Source organism: Typopeltis vanoorti, chromosome 5, assembly GCF_054136105.1.
Source record: "Typopeltis vanoorti isolate ZY-2024b chromosome 5, IOZ_Tvanoo_1.0, whole genome shotgun sequence".
Lineage (NCBI taxonomy): Eukaryota > Metazoa > Arthropoda > Arachnida > Uropygi > Thelyphonidae > Typopeltis > Typopeltis vanoorti.
Genome location: NC_143553.1, coordinates 132,645,576 through 132,664,514, shown reverse-complemented (window position 1 = coordinate 132,664,514; position 18,939 = coordinate 132,645,576). Strand labels below are relative to the sequence as shown.

Below are 18,939 nucleotides of genomic sequence, written 5' to 3'. Positions count from 1 at the left end.
TTTAATTCATTAAAGTTATTAGTGTTGGTTTTATACATGTTAAGTTATTAATGGATTGATAAGATTTTAGGAGTTATGATGTTATAGATAGTGACAAATAGCATTACTGCCCATTCTTGTTATATTCTGAAATTTTTCTTTTTTAAAACACCATGATTTAATGATCAGTTGAGGAGGTTAAATTTAAATGCACATTGTGTTTGTTTGCTGTAAAAAAAAAAAAAAAAAAAAATATATATATATATATATATATATATATAATAATAATAATAATCCTTTATAATCAGATAGATAATTGCCAGCACAATTTTTCTCCTGTGATACTTTTTTTTGTGGGGGGGGAAGCAGGGAAGGGAAAAGATTACCCACCCATGTGATTCAGGATGACAGTGCTATAAGTTGAGCTGTGACTAAAAAAAGTCTAATAATAGCTCCCATCTGAAGGACAGAGTTAAGATTCTTCCGAAGGATAGAAGTATTGGAATGAAGGAAGAGGATGAGAAGGTAGTTTGGTTAGTCCGGAGCTGAATAGTATGTGGATGTTGACCAGCATCTACCCATATTCCTACACAATTAGAGGGAAGTGGAGGAAGAAATAATGGCAGCCAGTCTAGCAGCATCCATGGAAATATCTATAGAAAAAGATATAAAGCAGAAACAGTGTCTATGGAAAAGTAATTGAGAGGAGTCACTGAGAGGAGGGGTGGGAAGCATCTATTAAACAAATAGCTCTCTTTTGGATATAATTAGCATTGTGAGGGCCTAAGCTCTCACCTGGGACATCATCCCAGATGTGAGAGCTAAGTTAGAGTGGATTTGGGATTTATGATGTGTTGGGAGTTGAGCAAAGCAGAAGTAATGTTTAGAACATAAAAAAATGACATATCTTCGAGGGTGAAGAGGCTGTGAATATAGTGTTTGTGCCAAGATAGGCTAGATGTTTAAAGTTACCCCTTGAAGAGAAAACTTCAAATTTAGGATTAAAAAACTACAGGAGGTAGCAGGGGAAAAAAAAAAAAAAAACTGATCTAAGTTGGTGAGCAGTGTTATCAAGAGAAAGAGAGAGAGGCATGATCATTCTTCTAGGAATTAAAGCAAGATTGTGTTTTGGTAGCATTAAAATTTACAAATCATCAAAATGGCTAGAAGATCAGTATTTAAGGCACTGGCCATAGAAGATAATGAAGATGACTCAGGCTGAAGCCTGAGTCATCTGAGTACCACAAGGTTTTGTGAATGACAGAAATGGTGTGTACTGTCATCAGCAAAGCTATGAATAGTATTTGATGTTAGTGAGAGAAGATCATGACCAAACAGTGTTGGTGAAAGCACTGAGTATTGAGGATGCTCTGGCATTGATGGAATAATCAAATGAGAAGAGACTATCAGCCATGACATGTAGTGAGCAACTAGAGAGAAAGCTGGCAATCCACTCTCAAAGCATATGAGTGAAACCATAAGATAGTAGTTTAGGAGGAGGACTACAATGCCCAACTTGATTAAATGCTTTGGGTATATTGAGCAGCAAATTCTCCAGATTGTTCCATGACTTATGTCCAAAGGTGGGTGAGGTTAGTGAGGTCTGCTGTAAAATGAGAATGATAAAATTCTTATTGGTGATCACTAATTAACATTGGGTCTATAGGTAGCGAAGAAGCTGGTTGTTAATGAATTTCTTCATCACTTTTTGACAGTATAGAGGTCAGGGCAATGGGACAGTAGTTTGATAGTTGACTTATCTCCCTTTTTTAGAAATAGGCTGGATAAAAGCTTGTTTCTTTCCATGCTATTGGATAGATGCCAGATGGGTAGGGCTGCTTGTAAAGGCAATATACAGGATGGGTGGTTCTGTAGCACAAACTCTTGGTACAACCGGAGGAATAGCGTCTGGGCTGGATGACTTATTAGTATCCAGGCTATTGAGTATTTTTACCAATTCTGTCCTTTTGACAGAAGGACATCTGTATTTTACTGATGTTCTTCTGTCAAAAGATTAGAATAGACATATTGAGGGTGGTTTGAGAAGTACTGGTAAGGGTAGATTTGCCTTGGTTGTCTAAACAAGAGGAAGAGAAGACTGATGCCAAGAGTTTTGTGTTATCTTTAGATGTTGCCATTGTTGACTATGATACCCAATTGCCATTCAAGTATTGAACAGGAAGCAAATGTAGTGCAATTTGGCCTTTACAAAGTCAGTCTTAGATTTTTGCTGTAGTGTAAGCTGGGTTGGCATCTTTAACCATTAGTATACTGCATTTTTTGCTTAGGATGCTTTGGCACACTTGATGGAAAACCAAGGCGTAGAGAAGGAAATTTTGAGCTGAAATGGGAATGAGGCACTCTTCCCAGCAAGAATAACATCAGTTCTTAAATCAGAGCAAGTGTTGAATTGGGAGAGCATAATCAATAATCAAACCATGAAAGAGAGGCATAAAAATCCTAGAGGTCATCCAAATTGATACCATAGTAGTGCAGGATATGGAGCTGAGATTTGCTGAGAGAATGGTGATCTATAGGAAAGCAACACAAAATTACGTTCAGAGTTGCTAAGAGGAAGATTAGTGTATTTGGAGGGAGAACTGGTTAGGAAAAGGTCCAGGGTGTTATGAGAATAATGGGGATTATCTGAATTCTGGTTGGTAGATAAACATTAACATTTTATGTTGGATCATTGCTTACAGCAAATAATTTCTCCTAGCTTCTGAAATGAAGTCAGAGAAGGAAACCAGTTAGAATTGTGAGTGTTGAAATCTACAAGGAAGATTCTCACTGTTTAGGTAATTAAATGTATGTGATCATCTTTCAGAGATAGATAATCAAAGGAGTCAGTATAATCATCAGAATTAGGAGTGTGTTGAAGACAGCAGAATGAGGGAAGAAAATCTGGAGTGAAAACTGATCATATAAAGGAGATTCTGGATCTAATAACCGTTGGCATGAAATATCAGACCTGACAAAAGCACTTTTCTGCTCTTACAGAAGGAGCTGAGATTTGCTTGGTGTACTATGGAAAGTTGAATTGAGCTTAAGCTGTAAAGTAAGCTGAAAGTTCAAGTTCAGTGATGATTAACCACTTAACCGGCCATTATGGATCAATTATGTATCCTCATATGCTTCGTATCCATCATATATTTCAATGTAATATCAATGGTATTACAATTTTAATATGCACTTCGCATCCATGATACCCTTGACATTTATAGACATCTTGGCTAGTAGCATGGTTAACAGATTGGGTTTGGATATCTGGAGGTGGTGGTATGTATCTTCAGGGTTTTTTTTTTTTTTTTCTTTTCTTTTTGTAGCATGGAGTTTTGTTTGATTTCTGTTTATTGTTATTATGATTCAGGCCTCCATGGAGTCAAGACTCATCGTGGGAAACCCATCCTAGAAAATACAAGTCTATCATACCACTGCTTGAACTCATTGACCGTTTGTGCTCTTACCACTCTATCAGGCAATGCATTCCACATTTCAACCACATTCCATGCAAAGAAACCACTCCTCACCCTCTTTCTCACAGGTTCCTTGCAACTTCTAGGAATGACTTCTTACCCTTGCTCTTTCTCTATTCCACCAAACAAAAGAACTCTCCAGTGTCAACCCTCTAACTACCTCTCATAAAGCATATCTCCTCTCCTCCTATCAAATTCTGCAGTCCACATTCCCTTAGTCTTTCCTCATAACTAACATTGTATAGTCCTGATGCCATCTTTGTTATCTGCCTCTGCATCCTTTCTGCAGTTATTTATCCCCTTCAAATCTTGGGGACCAAATTTGAGAGCAATATTCTAGGTATGGTCTGATTAGAGCTTTATACAATGGAATGACAACTCTTTTTATCTCTGCAAGTGAGCTTCCTTCTTAGTACTACAGCAATCCTCTGGGTTGCCTTCACTATTGCAATTTGTTTCTTGAATTTCAGGTTTCTATTAGATATCACTCCAAGATCTTTTACTTTCCCCACTTCCTCCAGTACAGTTCCTCTACCAGAGTATGCAGCTTCCCATCGATGTATCCCAAACTTCAAGACTTTGTATTTAGCTGAATTAAGCCAATATACCCATACAATATCATTGATATAAAGGTTAAACAGTCCAGATCCTAGTACTGAGCCCTGTTGTGTGATCCCACTTATAACCTTCTACCTCCTTGATATTGCTCCTTCATACACAACTCTCTGATACCTATCAAATGGTCAATCCTGAATCCAATTCACTAACCTGACATCTAAACCTCATGTGCTGCAACTTAAATATCAGCTTATCATGTGGTACCCTGTCAAATGCCTTTGTAAAATCAAAAAAAAAATTGAAAGAGATATGTTTATATAGAGGATGTTATCATAATATTAATCCTGTCATAGAGAGATTTTTAATTAATTTTAATCCTTAATATTAATCCTACCGGCTGCGCGTCATTGTTTAAATATAGGATTTTTATTTATTTTATTTAATCTCTTTTTCTAACAATTATTTTTTTATTATTTCCGAGTGTACCTATATCAGTCGTGTTCAACCTTTTTTACTACGCGAGCTACTTTTCTATAAAACGTTATTTGGCGATCTACTCACTTATAAGTTATTCAGCGATCTACTCTCTTATATAGATCACGTTCCCCCCCCAACCTGATATCTGATTACGCACAAATAAACGACTAAAAAAAATACACAACTAAAAACTTTATTTGTGTATTTAAAAATTTATCACTTTTAATTATTTTAATACAACAAATATTTTAATACAAAAATATATATATATATATATATATATTGTAATAAAATATTTATTTCTCTATTTTAGAAAACCAAAGCAGGGTTTTTTTCTCCCGGAAGCTCAGGTTTTTCATCCCGCATACAGACTAATCGGCCCTTCAGAACACACGCAATTTACAGACAAAAAATACTAGTTGTGGTAGTGGTGGTGGGCGGTAGATGGCGTTGATGGAGATGATTCGTAGTAGAGGTTCGGTGTAGTGGTTGAGACAGTTGTAGGTGTCCTCCCGCGATGAGTCTTCGGACTCCTTGGAGGTGTCACAAATAATAATAATAATAATTTTAAAAAAAAAAAAAAGTTAATGTGAAATTTGGCATTGTTTGGACCAGGCAATATTTTCATGGTCAAGCTGATATGAAGAAGTGGCCAATCGCAGACAATCATCCAAATGATGATTTGTAATTTGGTTTCTTAATTGATTTTTTATGGCAGTCATATTTGAAAAAGCTGATTCTGACAAGTATGTCGATCCGAAACATGACAGAATTTTTCGCCCAATATCAGTTAATATTGGGAATTTTTCACGTGCATACTTCCAAATGACTTCATTGTGCATTGATTTTAAATGTAAACTATTCTGAATGTTTCTTATCTCAAGTTCTACTTCAGCTTGGTTTATATCAAACAGCCCACTAATTTTATTTGAAATTTCTGTGATGTTCAAGTTTTCTTGAAATGGATTATTGATAAAAGATACAATCATTTCAGTTTTATTAAAATCTTTAAATCTTGAATTTATTTCTTCCTCAACTAATTCTATTTCACAAATAAATTCTTTTAAATCATAGTGAAACATTTCTTGATTTTGTTCAAAAAATTTCAATAAATATGGGAGATGTCTAAATTCACAGTCTTTTATATTTTTCTTTAATAAAAGTAAGTATTAAAGAAATTCTTCTATTGTTGGAAAGTTTTTATTGAATTTAACACGTCAATTAAATTTTTATCTCTACCTTGTAACTCTGAATTTAAATTGCGTAATTTCGTACAGAAATCTACTAAAAATGATAAGTGTAACAACCATCTTTTATCACTCAATTGTGGATAAATATCTCCTTTTTCATCAAGAAAATTTTTTATATCATTAATTAATACAAGAAATCTTTCTAAAAATTGACTTCTGCTGAGCCAGCAAACATTGTTGTACAACAGAAGTTCCCTATCATCATCTGCATGTAATTTAAATAACCGCCATTGCAGGGCTTTTCCTCAAACAGAATTTACAATTTTAAATGTAATATCCAAAACATCTTTTGTGTTTAATCTTTTAATACACAGTACTTGTTGGTGAATAATACAGTGGCGCATTAAAAAATCTGGATATTTGTCATCGTTTTTACATAATGAAATGAATCCTGAGTTATTACCTATCATTGCAGGAGCACCATTAGTAGTAATAGACACAAGTTTAAAAAGCAGAAGTTTGTGTTGTTTCACAAATTCATCAAATGCCGAAAACATGTCTTCTCCCCTAGTCCTTCCAATAATAGTATAATTTTCAAAAGTTCTTCTTTACTTGAATAATCTTGAAATACCATGCGAATAAATACCATTAACCGAGCAATATTAGTGAAGTCGTTTGATTCATCAAATTGTAATGAAAACGCAACACACTGGTGAATGTCTGACATTAACCTGGCCTAGAAATATTTCTCCGGCAATTAGAACTCTTCCTTTTGGATTTGAAACCTTGCCTGCAGCCTAGAAGTAGTCTTTCTCTAGCGACGTCTCGAACCGAGAAGCTCCTTTCTGGAAGCGGGAAACTCCTCTCTCAAGCAATGTGGATCTGGGCAGTCTCTCTGACGGTGACTCTGGACCGGGTGGCCTCCTCTCTGACAGCAATTCTGGAACCAGGATCCCTTCTGCTTGCTTCAGTCCCTTTTTATTAGGCCTCCTCTGAGACCTCGCATGAAGTTTGGCAACCCCCAAAGAATCGGTATGAGTCTTTCATTTTAAGTTTCAAGTTCGGCACGCCCTTTGTTCTCCTCCGCTTTCTTTTGATTGTAAGTTGCCAGCCATCGGAAAGTTGTTTGAACTCTTTCTGACTGACTTCGGAGATAGTAAATAATATTTGGTTTAAATCATCAGGTGTTGATCGGTAAACCAAATATTATTATTTACTAATTTATGATCAAGAAAATAACCTTCATGATGACTTCGGAGATGTTTACACTTAGAGCCTGCAAGCCTTTCTCATACATAGAAGTTTCAGTAACAATCTTTGTAATGCTGCCATGTACAGCTTCGGTTACAAAAACATTGCCATTGTTTTTAACATTCTAACATATTCTTATTAAAGCAGTATATACAGTTAGCTTCAAAAGAGTTATTTACAAAAACATCTAATACAAACTATACCGAGACAAACACAGTTTATTTTTTTACAATATTCACATGGGACTTAACCTAAGTAAAAAATTTATGTAATGTGCTTTGGAAGATTTAATATTTAAGCTACAATTGAGTTTTTACACTTTGCTTATAATCGTATTCACTTGGCTCACTGTTTGACTTCCACTGATCCAAATTAATTCATTTACCCGGACTTATAAGAAAATTACTGATTTGACAATTTTAACGAAAAATAAATAAACAATAGCAATACACTTAAAGCGAATTAAAAATAATATGAAATAATGATAAATAAAATATTATGTTTTCAGTTTTAATTAAATTTCCAAGGAGGAATACACAAGAGATCAACCAAAAATCGCTCCACGATTGACCGGTTGAACACCCCTGACCTATATATTATATTTATTGCACAAGGGTTCACTCTGATTGATGCAATGACCTCTTTTTTACTATTGCTTTCAGAATCCAAAAATCATTGACTCAAGACCAAAATACAAAATAAACACATTTAATAAAACAAAACAATATATATATACACTTCCAACAACTTTACAACAGAATTAATTGGATCCAAAGCCTTTTAAAAAATAAATTTACACTTAAGACCAGACTAAACACCTTGTTTTCATAATGACAAAATGTTCATAGCCATTTTCTTTCTCTGTCAAGGCCCTTTTCTGAAGATATGACTTTATTCTTCATTTTCATAGGATCCTTTGTCATCACTTATGTAGCACACATTTATTCTTCCTGACTTAATTCTGTCTTCTTTTTAATAGAAATAACAGTTAGATTTGGCATCCTTAATGCAGATGAAACTTCCTAATCAGAGTTTTCTCAAACATTCCTTTAGAACGTAAATAGCAACTTCTTTTATTCACTAATGCTTATTGACAGTCTTAACTCTTCCACTTTAAAAAATTCACAGTTCTACGATTCCCTTTTCGGAATCTACTATAAATCTTCCAATTAGCGTTTCCTCGAATATTCCTTTTAAAATGATCTATAACAATATTTTCTTTTATTTGTCAATACTTATTCCACTTTGAAACTTCAGAGGTCCATGATTCCTTTTTCGGAATATACTATTAATTTTCCTCCGACTGTCAAATAAAAAAACCTCAATTTCCTTCAAATCTAAATGTCTGCCGGCCTGTGTTCTAAATTTCTTTTTGAACGCTGTCGCTGTCTTGTTTACTCTCCGTTACCCTGATACCGAACACTCTCCTTGTCAGCTGTCAATCGCACATCATATTTCTCGCCGAGCATGTGCACTCCATGAAACTGGCAAGCAAGAAGCTAGGTATAATGGCTGACACGTCTCCGTTAGCGACAAGAGAATGTCTTCATAAAACACAACACTTAATATGTCAGCACCAGAGGGTGAGAGGGGGCTGCCCGTGGCCAATCCAGTTAATTGTTTGTAAATTGTTTTCTTCCATATGAAATAGAAGATAGACAGTGGCTAAACAATGAAGAGGTGTCTTGTGGGAAATTTAAACTACAAAAAAATTGTTTAAAGTAACACAACTAACTGCTTTACATATCACTTTGACAAAATAATTTCAATAACTGGCACATCGCAAGTACCGACAATGCATGTTATAAAACTAATAAACATGGTAACATAAACAATACATAAAAATATTAAGAATTTTAAATGAATATTTTTACATCAGTTGAATCTTTCTCTGAAAATTTTGTTTTAAAAAAATTTTAAATTTTAAATTTTGTGTATTCTAAGGAATGTGCCAGGGAGTTGACATATTTTTTTAATACGAGTCTTGCACTTGGTTAAGTTCCTAAGGAGGGCAAGATTGTGCCACTTCATAATGGAGGTGATCGAACTCAAGCATCAAACTATAGGCCTATCTGTGTGTCAGTTGTTGTGGTTAAGTTGTTGGAGAAGCTTGTGAGAACTAGGATCCAGAGTTGGGTTGACAACAATAGTATTATCTTTGATGGACAGCATGGATTTGCTGAAGGGAGTTCATGTTTAATAATCTATTTACTTATTACAATAAAGTGACTACTTCCTTGGACAGAGGAGAAGGATATGCAGTAATATACTTGGATTTCACAAAGGCTTTTGATAGAGTACCTCATGATAAGTTGACAGTCAAACTAGAGCAGATGTGGTTGGATATTAGATTAGTGCATTGGATTGGAGACTGGCTATCTGATAGGTATCAACAATTTGTGTCTAGGGGTGCGATATCCAGGAAAAGGAAAGTCACTAGTGGAGTGCCTCAAGGGGTCTGTTTTAGGGCCATTACTGTTTAACTTGTATATTAATGATATAGGTGAAGATTTGGATGGAGATATTCAGTTGTTTGCAGATGATGCAAAGTTGGGACGAACCATAAAGAGTAGTGAAGATGTTGTGGCCTTACAAGAAGACTTGAATAAATTGAGTGATTGGGCATGGAAATGGGGATGTGACTTCAATGTTGCAAAATGTAAGGTTTTAAAATTTGGAAAACAAAGATGGGATGCAGAATTTATGCTTGGTGAGAATATATTGTTGGAGGTAGAGGAAATAAAAGATCTGGGGGGGGGTGATAGTGGATAAGGATCTAAAATTTAGGGGACACATCGCCAAAATTGTGAAGACAACACAAAGGCTTCTGGGAATGATGCGGAGTAGAAGTAAGGAGATTCTTGTTCCATTGTATAAGGCTTTGATTAGGCCACACATGGACTATTGTGCCCAGATTTGGTCACTGGGTTTTCAGAAGGATGAAGAGATGTTGGAAAGGGTTCAAAGGCGGCTGACTAAGGTAGTTTCTGAACTCTGGAATGTTGAGTATGAGGAAAGATTGAGAAGATGTAATTTGCAGAGTCTGGTGATCAGGAAGAGGGGAGATATGATAGAGACCTACAAGTTGGTAATGGTTTTGAAAGTTTATTTTTCACTTGGTTAGACTATAATAAATTTAGTTTAATCCTTTATCCAAGTGTGAGCAAACAAAGTTTGCGCCTGAAAGTATCTTCAGGACTGGGATAAGGTGGTACACCACTTTGCAACTCTTTGCAGAGGTGGAGGAAGTTAACATCACTCCTATCTCAGTATCTCCCATAATGCAAAACACATCTCCTTGCAAATATGTATAATGTTATGTATTAAGGGAATATTGACGTTGTTGATGTACCATTTGCATACATGTATTATAAATATAACTACGTAATCATAGATGGTGACTTATACATATCATATTAGGCTATTTATTTAATAGGACATTGATATAAAATCTACAAATTCATATTATACATCATCATCATCAAATTCCTGCCATGTACCCTCAAGGGGTGTACAGGATATGATAGTACTACATGAAAAAAATTACATCATTACTAACTTCCAATCTACAATTTTCTTCCAAATCAGTCTGTTACTTGTCAAGACTCCAACATTATCAGATCTTATATTTCTATCGTCTAAGGCATTTTGTACCGTATCAATCCACCTATATCTTGCTCTTCCTCTGGGTCGTTTTGTTGCCGACCTGACAGAGAACACTTGTTTTGCTAATCTTTCTTTGCCCATTCTGTTTAAGTGACCATACCACCTGAGATTAGCTCTGCTAACGCATTCCTGGATGTTGACAATGTCAAGTTCTTTCCTAATATCCTCATTTTTAATATAATATTGCCATTAATGCCATCTGTTCATGCCTATAATCTTTCTCAGGACTCTTATATCTGTGGTCTCTAGTCTTTGGTCAAGTGTTTTACTTCTGACCCAGCTCTCAGATCCATAAGTTAAAACTGGTTTGAACACTGTCTTGTATACACTAATTTAGTGTTCCAACTAATTTCTCTCTTATTCCATATGAATTTATTCAATTGACTTCCTGCCATTCCAGCTTTGCTGATTCTGTTGTCTATTTCTATATTTAATTTACCTCTTCAGTAAAAATCGTGCTTAAGTAACTGAAATGTTTCACTTGTTCCACAGGTTCTCCATTCACAACACAGTTGACATTTTCAATGATTCTGCGTATTTTCATTGTCTTTTTATTGCTGACCTTCATACCATATCTGTTACAACAGCTATTCAATTTAGTCAGAGAATCTTGCAGACTTGAAGCGGATTTATTTAGAAGTATAACATCATCCGCATAACGCATAGAGCTGACATTAACATCCCCAATTTTGATATCATGTTTAATACCACTTTCCTTCATAATGTGATCCATATAGATAATGAATAACAGAGGGGGTTATGTACATCCTTGTCTCACACCAGATTTAGCATTAAACCATCTTCCTGTACTTCCTTCAATTCTAACTGCTGACTTACAACTCAAATAAAAACTAAGTATTGCTTGATATAATGCCCCATTGACACCATATAACTGTAGCGTATTGAATAGCTTCTCGCTTGGCACCTTGTCATATGCCTTTTCCAAATCGACAAAACTTAAATACAGATCTTTGTTATATTCCCATGCTTTCTCGACTATTTGTCGTAAAATGAAGATCTGATCCTGACAGCCTCTATTTGGCCTGAATCCAGCTTGTTCTTCACCAAACTTTTCTTCCACAATTCTTCTCAACTGTTTCTCAAGTATGCTTGCATAGACACTCAGTAGGGAAATACCTCTGTAATTCTCACATTCAGTTTTATTTCCCTTTTTATATACGGGTACTATGAGAGCTCTACTCCAATCATCAGGAATTCGTCCCTTTGTCCAGGCTTTCTGAACTATGCAGTGCAGCCACTGTAAGACTCTTATACCACCCTACTTCAGCATTTCTGTTCAAATATCATCTACTCCTGCTGCCTTTCCACATTTCAAGCCTTTGATGGCTTTTTCTACTTCAAGTATGGATATGTATTCCTGACTGCATGCCTGGTCAGTGGTTTTTACCACTGTGCTGTCATCATTGCTTGTTTCATTTAGCAGTTTTTCAAAGTAATTACTCCATACTTCAAGGATATCTTTTTCTCCCGTTTTCATGTCACCTTTATCATCTCTAACTCCTTTTACAGTACTCTTTCCTCCATTCCTAAGCTTCTTCAACAACCTCCAGAATATTTTGCCACTTTCTTGATATTTATTTTCTATATTCTTGCCAAAGTCCTCCCATGACTTTTGTTTAGCTAGTTTTACACACTGTTTAGCATTCTTGAATTTGTCTCTGTATTCTCTAAGAGCACAAGCTGACTTATTTGACAGGAACTTTTGATATGCTTTCTTCTTTTCCTTCACTGCCTCTTTAACTTTCTGTGTCCACCATGGAGTTCTGATTTTTTTTATCCCTGCAGACAACCTCACCACATGCCTCTCTGGCAGAATCAATCAATGTTTTCTTCAGAGTTTGCCACTGAATCTCCAAGGTTTGATTCCTGTTCTCAAACTCTTTCATTTTTTCTTCAATAATCTTTGTGTATTTTAGTCTACAGTTCACATCCAAGAGCTGCTCCACTTTTATTCGCTTTAAAACTTTCTTACATGTTATTCTTTTCAATATGAAATTCAATTTTATTCTGCTCAAGACTAAATAGTGATCACTTCCAATTTCAAATCCTCTGTACACTCTGGTGTCCTGCACCAGGGAGAAAACATCACTATCAACAAGAACATAGTCAATGAGACTTTTCTTATTCCTTGCCTCTTCTCTCCATGTGAATTTGTGCACATTTTTATGTTGGAACATGGTGTTAGTAATAACCAGTCCATGTCCTGAGCAGAAATCCAACAGATATTTGGCATTATTATTAGCTTTGCTCTTTTCTCCAAATTTTCCCAAAATATTTTTGTATGTCTGACAATCATTTCCTACTCTGCTATTTAGATCCCCAACTAGGACCAACTTTTCCTTTTTCATTGTGTCAGTTGCTTTTTCTAAAGCCTCAAAAAAATTCCTCCACTTCTACCTTAGCAGATACCTTCTGTGGGAACATAGGCACAAATAAGTCATATTATACAATTAATTTAATAAACTGAAATTACAAACTTACATTACATTTAATGACTTTTCTGTTGCTGACTACTGGTAGAAAATTCTTTCAGTGAACAAACCTACCTTCGCCTTAACTGAGAGCGATCTTACATGATTTATCGCAGTTTTTACATCAGAATACCAATATTTTTCAACATCCAAGGTGTGTCACCTGAAACCCTCAAGTGTGTCAGTGCTGACACCCATGTCATAGGTTTGCCATCACTGATGTAGATTGTAGTTCAGCTTGTTTCTTTGTATATATGTGTATACTCCAGATGACGACCTTAATATGTAAAATGTGGAGTGTTTATTTTGGTTTATATTAAAGACTAAAGTTTTACTCTAACATGGTAGTTGTTTCCATAATTTTCATGATGTATGGAGAATTCGAAGTTTATATAACTTCTAATTAAAATTATTTTTCTTTCATTATATAAGAATAGGAAAAAATATTGAAATTAAACATTTGAGTTCAGGTTTTATGTAAAACTGATATTTTGTTATTGATATATTTTATTTACTTTAGAACTGGCAAGAGATTATTTACATAGGATTGGATATATACAAGTGGTTGGTGGAATAATATCACCAGTAAATGATAACTACGGAAAGAAAGGTCTTGTTTCTGCAAAACATCGTTGTGCAATGTTGGAACTGGCTTTACGATCCAGTGATTGGATAAGGTAGTATATCTTCAACTAATTCATGTTTTTTAAATACATGTGATAAATTTTGTACACACGCACACACAGTTTTGAAAAACATTAAACTTTAAGTATTTGTTCTACCAACCAATTTTGATGACAAAAGGCCACATAAATATAGGGTCAGAAATTGTTTCTCACAGAGGTATAGCATGTGTGAAATCCTGCTGCTCCTTATGCTGTCAGATTATAGCACTATTGAGGTCATGCCGGGAAGCCTTGTCCTCAAATCTTTCATCCCCTACTGCACAAGCATGCAGTAGGAGTGATATTTCTGAAGTGACCAATCAAAATCTTCCACAAAAAATCAAAAAATATTTAAAAAAATACAACAAAAAAATTGCCAAAAAAAAAGTGACTAGGACAATTGATGTGAAGTCATCAGCCTCTATACTAGAGGGGTACAATAAAAAATAAAAAGTGAAAAAGAGAATAAATATATGAAGTTATTTTTTTTTATGTTGTAGATGAAAATGTGTGGAATGGCCTTCAGTAACAGATTATAGTAGTAGTGAATTTGTGTAACTTGAAGAAAAAATTGTAATCACCTATCCCTCAAAGCATAGGTAATTAAAATTTATGCATAATGATTATCTAAATTCATCATCATCATCATCATCAAATTCCTGCCATGTACCCTCAAGGGGTGTACAGGATATGACAGTACTACATGAAAAAATTACATCATTACTAACTTCCTATCTACAATTTTCCTCCAAATCAGTCTGTTACTTGTGATTTTCTAAATTAGTTGAATATATTGGTAGTGTTATGTGTTTGTATATAAATGCTAAAAAGAAAAGTAAATAAAATGTAGGAGTATTAAATAAACTTATGAACGTGAATATACAAAGCCAGTCAGTATATGGAGGAAAGTTACATGTATTTTAATGAATAAGTTATTCTTCACCAACAATGTGCAGAGTGATTGCAGAGTTAGTCATTCTCAGACTAACAATGAACATTTTCCATCCAGGTTCTTGGTTTTCACGTCAGGAGACAAACCCATCTTAAACATGTTTTAGATGGGTTTGGTAATTGTTATGCATAATATAAAGCTAAGAATATGGTTCATTCAATTGTTTGCCTTAATTACCCTAGATCTCTGACCAGAAAGCTGCTTCTAATATTAGTAAACGATATGACAATTTTGGTATAAACAAATTGGCATTGAATAGACTAGAATTGAAAATAAGCAGAGAAACAGAATGTCGTTGGTATTGAAACTACAGAAACCTATTCAGGCAAATTTTTTAGTGAAGATGGCAAATTAAGTATGAAAATAGATAGTATAATAAGTAAGGTTAGTATACTGGAAAGCCAGTTGAATTTATGGATAGTTGTAGAATGTTTTTTTACTTAGTTCCAAAGTAAATTAAAGTTTCCAAGAAATTATATTCTTGTTTAATATTTTACTCAAGTGCAAGCAAAGTTTGTATTTGAAGTACAGTAGCAAACAAATTAATCTGAATAATCGCATTTTAAAGAAAAATTTTAATTTTTAAAGAAAAAGAAGTACAAAAATTAAACTCCAACTTACTTAACCCTTTAACTGCTGATTTTATATTCTACTGACATTGTCCCATGTGCTGAATTAATTTTGCAAAAAATTTATAAATAAAATCAATTAAAATTCTTACTGAAGTAAGATGTCAGGACAGCATCATACATTCTGGATATACACTTGTTCACTCACAAAAATGTCAATAATAGTGTTTTATAAAATTTATATAATCAGGGGTGTCCACTTGATTATGCAAATTACACACATTAATTTATGTAGAATCACCAGGATCTTCTTCATCTGAAGTACACAATTCATTTAACTCTGACAATTCTTCTCCCGACTCATTTGTTGTTAACAATTCGTCAATTTGATCATCACTAAGATAATGCGAATATTTACTGGTAGACGCCATATTGTGACATCCCGGAAATCCCTGCAGTCACGTGGTTTATGCATCTTGCTGTATATTATTATTCATGACACCTCCAAGGAGTCAGAAGACTCATCGTGGGAGGACACCTACTGTACAACTCTGTCTCCACCCGAACCTCTACTACCAATCATCCACGTTAAAGCCATCTACCGCCCTCCACCACAACTAGTATTTTTTGTCTATAAATTGCGTGTGTTCTGAAGGGCCGATTTGTCTGTATGCAGGCTGAAAAACCCAAGTTTCCGGGAGAAAAAACCTTGCTACCTCCGTATGAGATCGGCTAACTCACCTTCGATTGAAAAAGTCCAATATATGAAGATTCCTCCCATCACGATGAGAATTGAACTTAGGCTCTTGCCAGTTGAAGGGTGCAATGTACCATCGTTCTTCCAATTGCGCTACGGAGGCGCTTAATATAATTAGTTGCACCAGTTCAAATTTCAAATAATATATTCTCAGCAATTAAAGGGTTAGCTTGAAAATTAGTTCCTTCTAATCCTAAGAAATGACATTATAAGCCCGCTCAATTCAAATACTTTCACAAACTAAATTAAATGAGTATTACACATTGAAAGTTCAAATCGAGTTAACTCGATCGTAGGAAGGTTGCCATTTTTTTCTGTGCTTGAGTTAACTCGACCGTAGCAGTTAAAGGGTTAATAATATGTGCTTCTCTGTTCCTAATAAGCTCATTAGGACTATCAATGTAGAACACATTTTTCTTATTTCTGCATCTCAAAACCATATTTTTATAATGTATTGTATTAAAGTTGTATTAAGTTATCTTTTGTGTCACAATTTAATTTTCCAAGTCTCTTTTTCACTATGGTCCATAAATTTTCTATTGGGTTAATGCCTGGTCACTAAAACAATTGATGTTGTGATTTTTGAGGAACTCTTTCACATTTTCTGAAGTGTGGCATGGAGCGAGATCCTGTTGGAATAGGAGTTTGTCTTCCTGGATCTGTTGGGCCACTCTTTCCTCAAATATGTTTATGTATTGGTTACTTTTCATCATACCATCAACAGGCACAAGTGATCCTTGATTGTCACATGTAAAACAACTCCAGAACATCTTTTCAGCTAGGTGTTTAAGAGCTTGTTGACAGTGGGCGGGAGAAGTCTTCTCAACCGTTGATTTGCAAACATGGGGTACTTGTGCTCCTTTGACAAAGAAATGGCTCTCATCTGAGAATACAATCTTCCAATCTTTGTACACTTTGCCCACTGGAGCCTCTTTTTTCTTCATAGCCTTTGTCAACAGTTGTTTCTGTGGGTAGTCCTCCCTGCTTCTAACAATCTTTGACAGACTGTCATGTCAGAAACATTAATCCTACTAGCTGCCAAGTCTCTATTTAAGTTTACAGCATACAATCTTTGATTCATTTTGCTTTTCCTAACTAGTAAACAGGTCTTGAGTAAATGTAGTTTTCCTTTTTCACCCACATTTCTTTTTCTATTTGGAGAAAAGGTACCTGTCTCCCTTAATCTCTTTAAAATTGCATTAACAGTACCCATCCCACTCAATGGCAGTTTGTCTTTGAAACATGGCTGCATGTTGAGAAAGAGTACATATTTTTGAACACTTTCTTGGGAATGTATCCACTTTATAACTACACAAATTGAATAAAACACTACGAATATCAACTTCTTTACACTATTATAATTGTGAAGTGAAACAAAAACTTGATGAAAATTTGACTTATTTGGATTAATTTGTGTACTACTGTATCTTCATGACCAGGCTACCTGTATATGGAAGCAGTTGATTTCACATCAGTTGCCTCAGTATCTCATAATGCAAGGCACACTTTCTTTCAGATGTGTATATTGCTATGTATTAAGGGGAAAGTCACCACCCAAACAAATTTAGACTTTTATTGAGATCTTATCAGTGAAGCCAAACCCAGGAAGATACCAAGGTTAAATTGTTATTATCCTAAGGCTCCATGTAGCCAAAGATTCATCTAGGTGGTCCCTTTGTCATACACACAATTCATCATCCTGTGCCTTAAACACAGTCAAATTCCTTGCATATACTACACTCTCAGGCAATGCATTCCAATCATTCACATCCTCCTTATACAACTTCCAGGGATAACCTTTTGTTCTTCCCTGATCTCCCACTGTTTTAAGAAAACATCTTCAACGTTACTCCTATTACAACTCTTTACCAACATGTACATCTCTATCATTATCATCCCTCTTCCTCCTATCCACTAGACTCAGTAAATTCTATCTTATCAACCTCTTTTCATATAAACAAATATGTCAAGACAGATGTCAACTCCCTGGCACATTCCTTCAAAATACAAGGTGATATATCAAGTCCCACAGCCTTATTAATATCAAGTTTGCTTAATTCTTCATATACCTCTTCCTCACTCATAGTCAGTCTCTTCTCCTCATCATCCGCTGCTCTCAAACTCCATCATGTGACATTTACAGCAATGAAAGACATTTATGAATTGCTCATTAAATATCAACTATATCCTCTGTAGCAATTGTCCTTATACCATTTTCTCCAGTCAATATCATCCTACCATAATCATTTTTTTGCTGGCTACCTATTGAAAAAACTCTCTAGGATTTTTATTTTTTTTTTATTTTTTTTTAGGACTTCATTAGCTAACTGACCAACCGAGTTATCCTCCTTGCCTGTTCTACTCGAGATTATTACCACTCATCTTATGTTGCCTCCATAATACCTTCTTTCTCTGTATTGCATGCTTAATCTCTTTAATCATCCATTTCACACCTACCTTATTTAACCTTCTGATCCTGGAATACATTCAGACATTTCTTCTTGAATATCACCTAAGCAGCATTGATCTCCTTTTCACCCAACTCCTCATTCCATGCTACAGCTGCAAGCTCTCTCTCCTAAGCCTCTCGTGATCACCAGCCCTGTAGTTCTACATATACCCCTTCCTCACATGGCTGGCAGCCACCCAAGTAATCACTTCATGGTCATTCTCACCAACTGGAGGAAGATTTGACACCTCAATCATAATAACATCCTCTGATGAGATGATCAGACCTCGCATGCACTGTTACCACCTGAGGTTGTTATCCCTCAAAAACCCAAGAAACTAATTTTCTTTACTTTCAGTTGCTATCTCATTATCCCAGTCTATATTGCCATAATTAAAATCACTCATAATGATCACCCCTTTCTTATTTGCATGGCAAATTTGTTTATCCATTTCATG

At 35.1% G+C, this 18,939-nt stretch overlaps 1 protein-coding gene across 2 annotated transcripts in view; it reads left to right on the top strand.

Moving 5' to 3' along the window:
- Positions 1-18,939, top strand: part of Nmnat (nicotinamide mononucleotide adenylyltransferase) — a 209,340-nt gene that overhangs the window by 4,108 nt on the left and 186,293 nt on the right. For both annotated transcript variants that reach the window (XM_090393336.1, XM_090393335.1), the window contains exon 2: positions 13,610-13,766. In XM_090393336.1, coding sequence (XP_090249462.1) covers positions 13,610-13,766 — 157 coding nt within the window. The remainder of the gene's footprint in view (positions 1-13,609; positions 13,767-18,939) is intronic.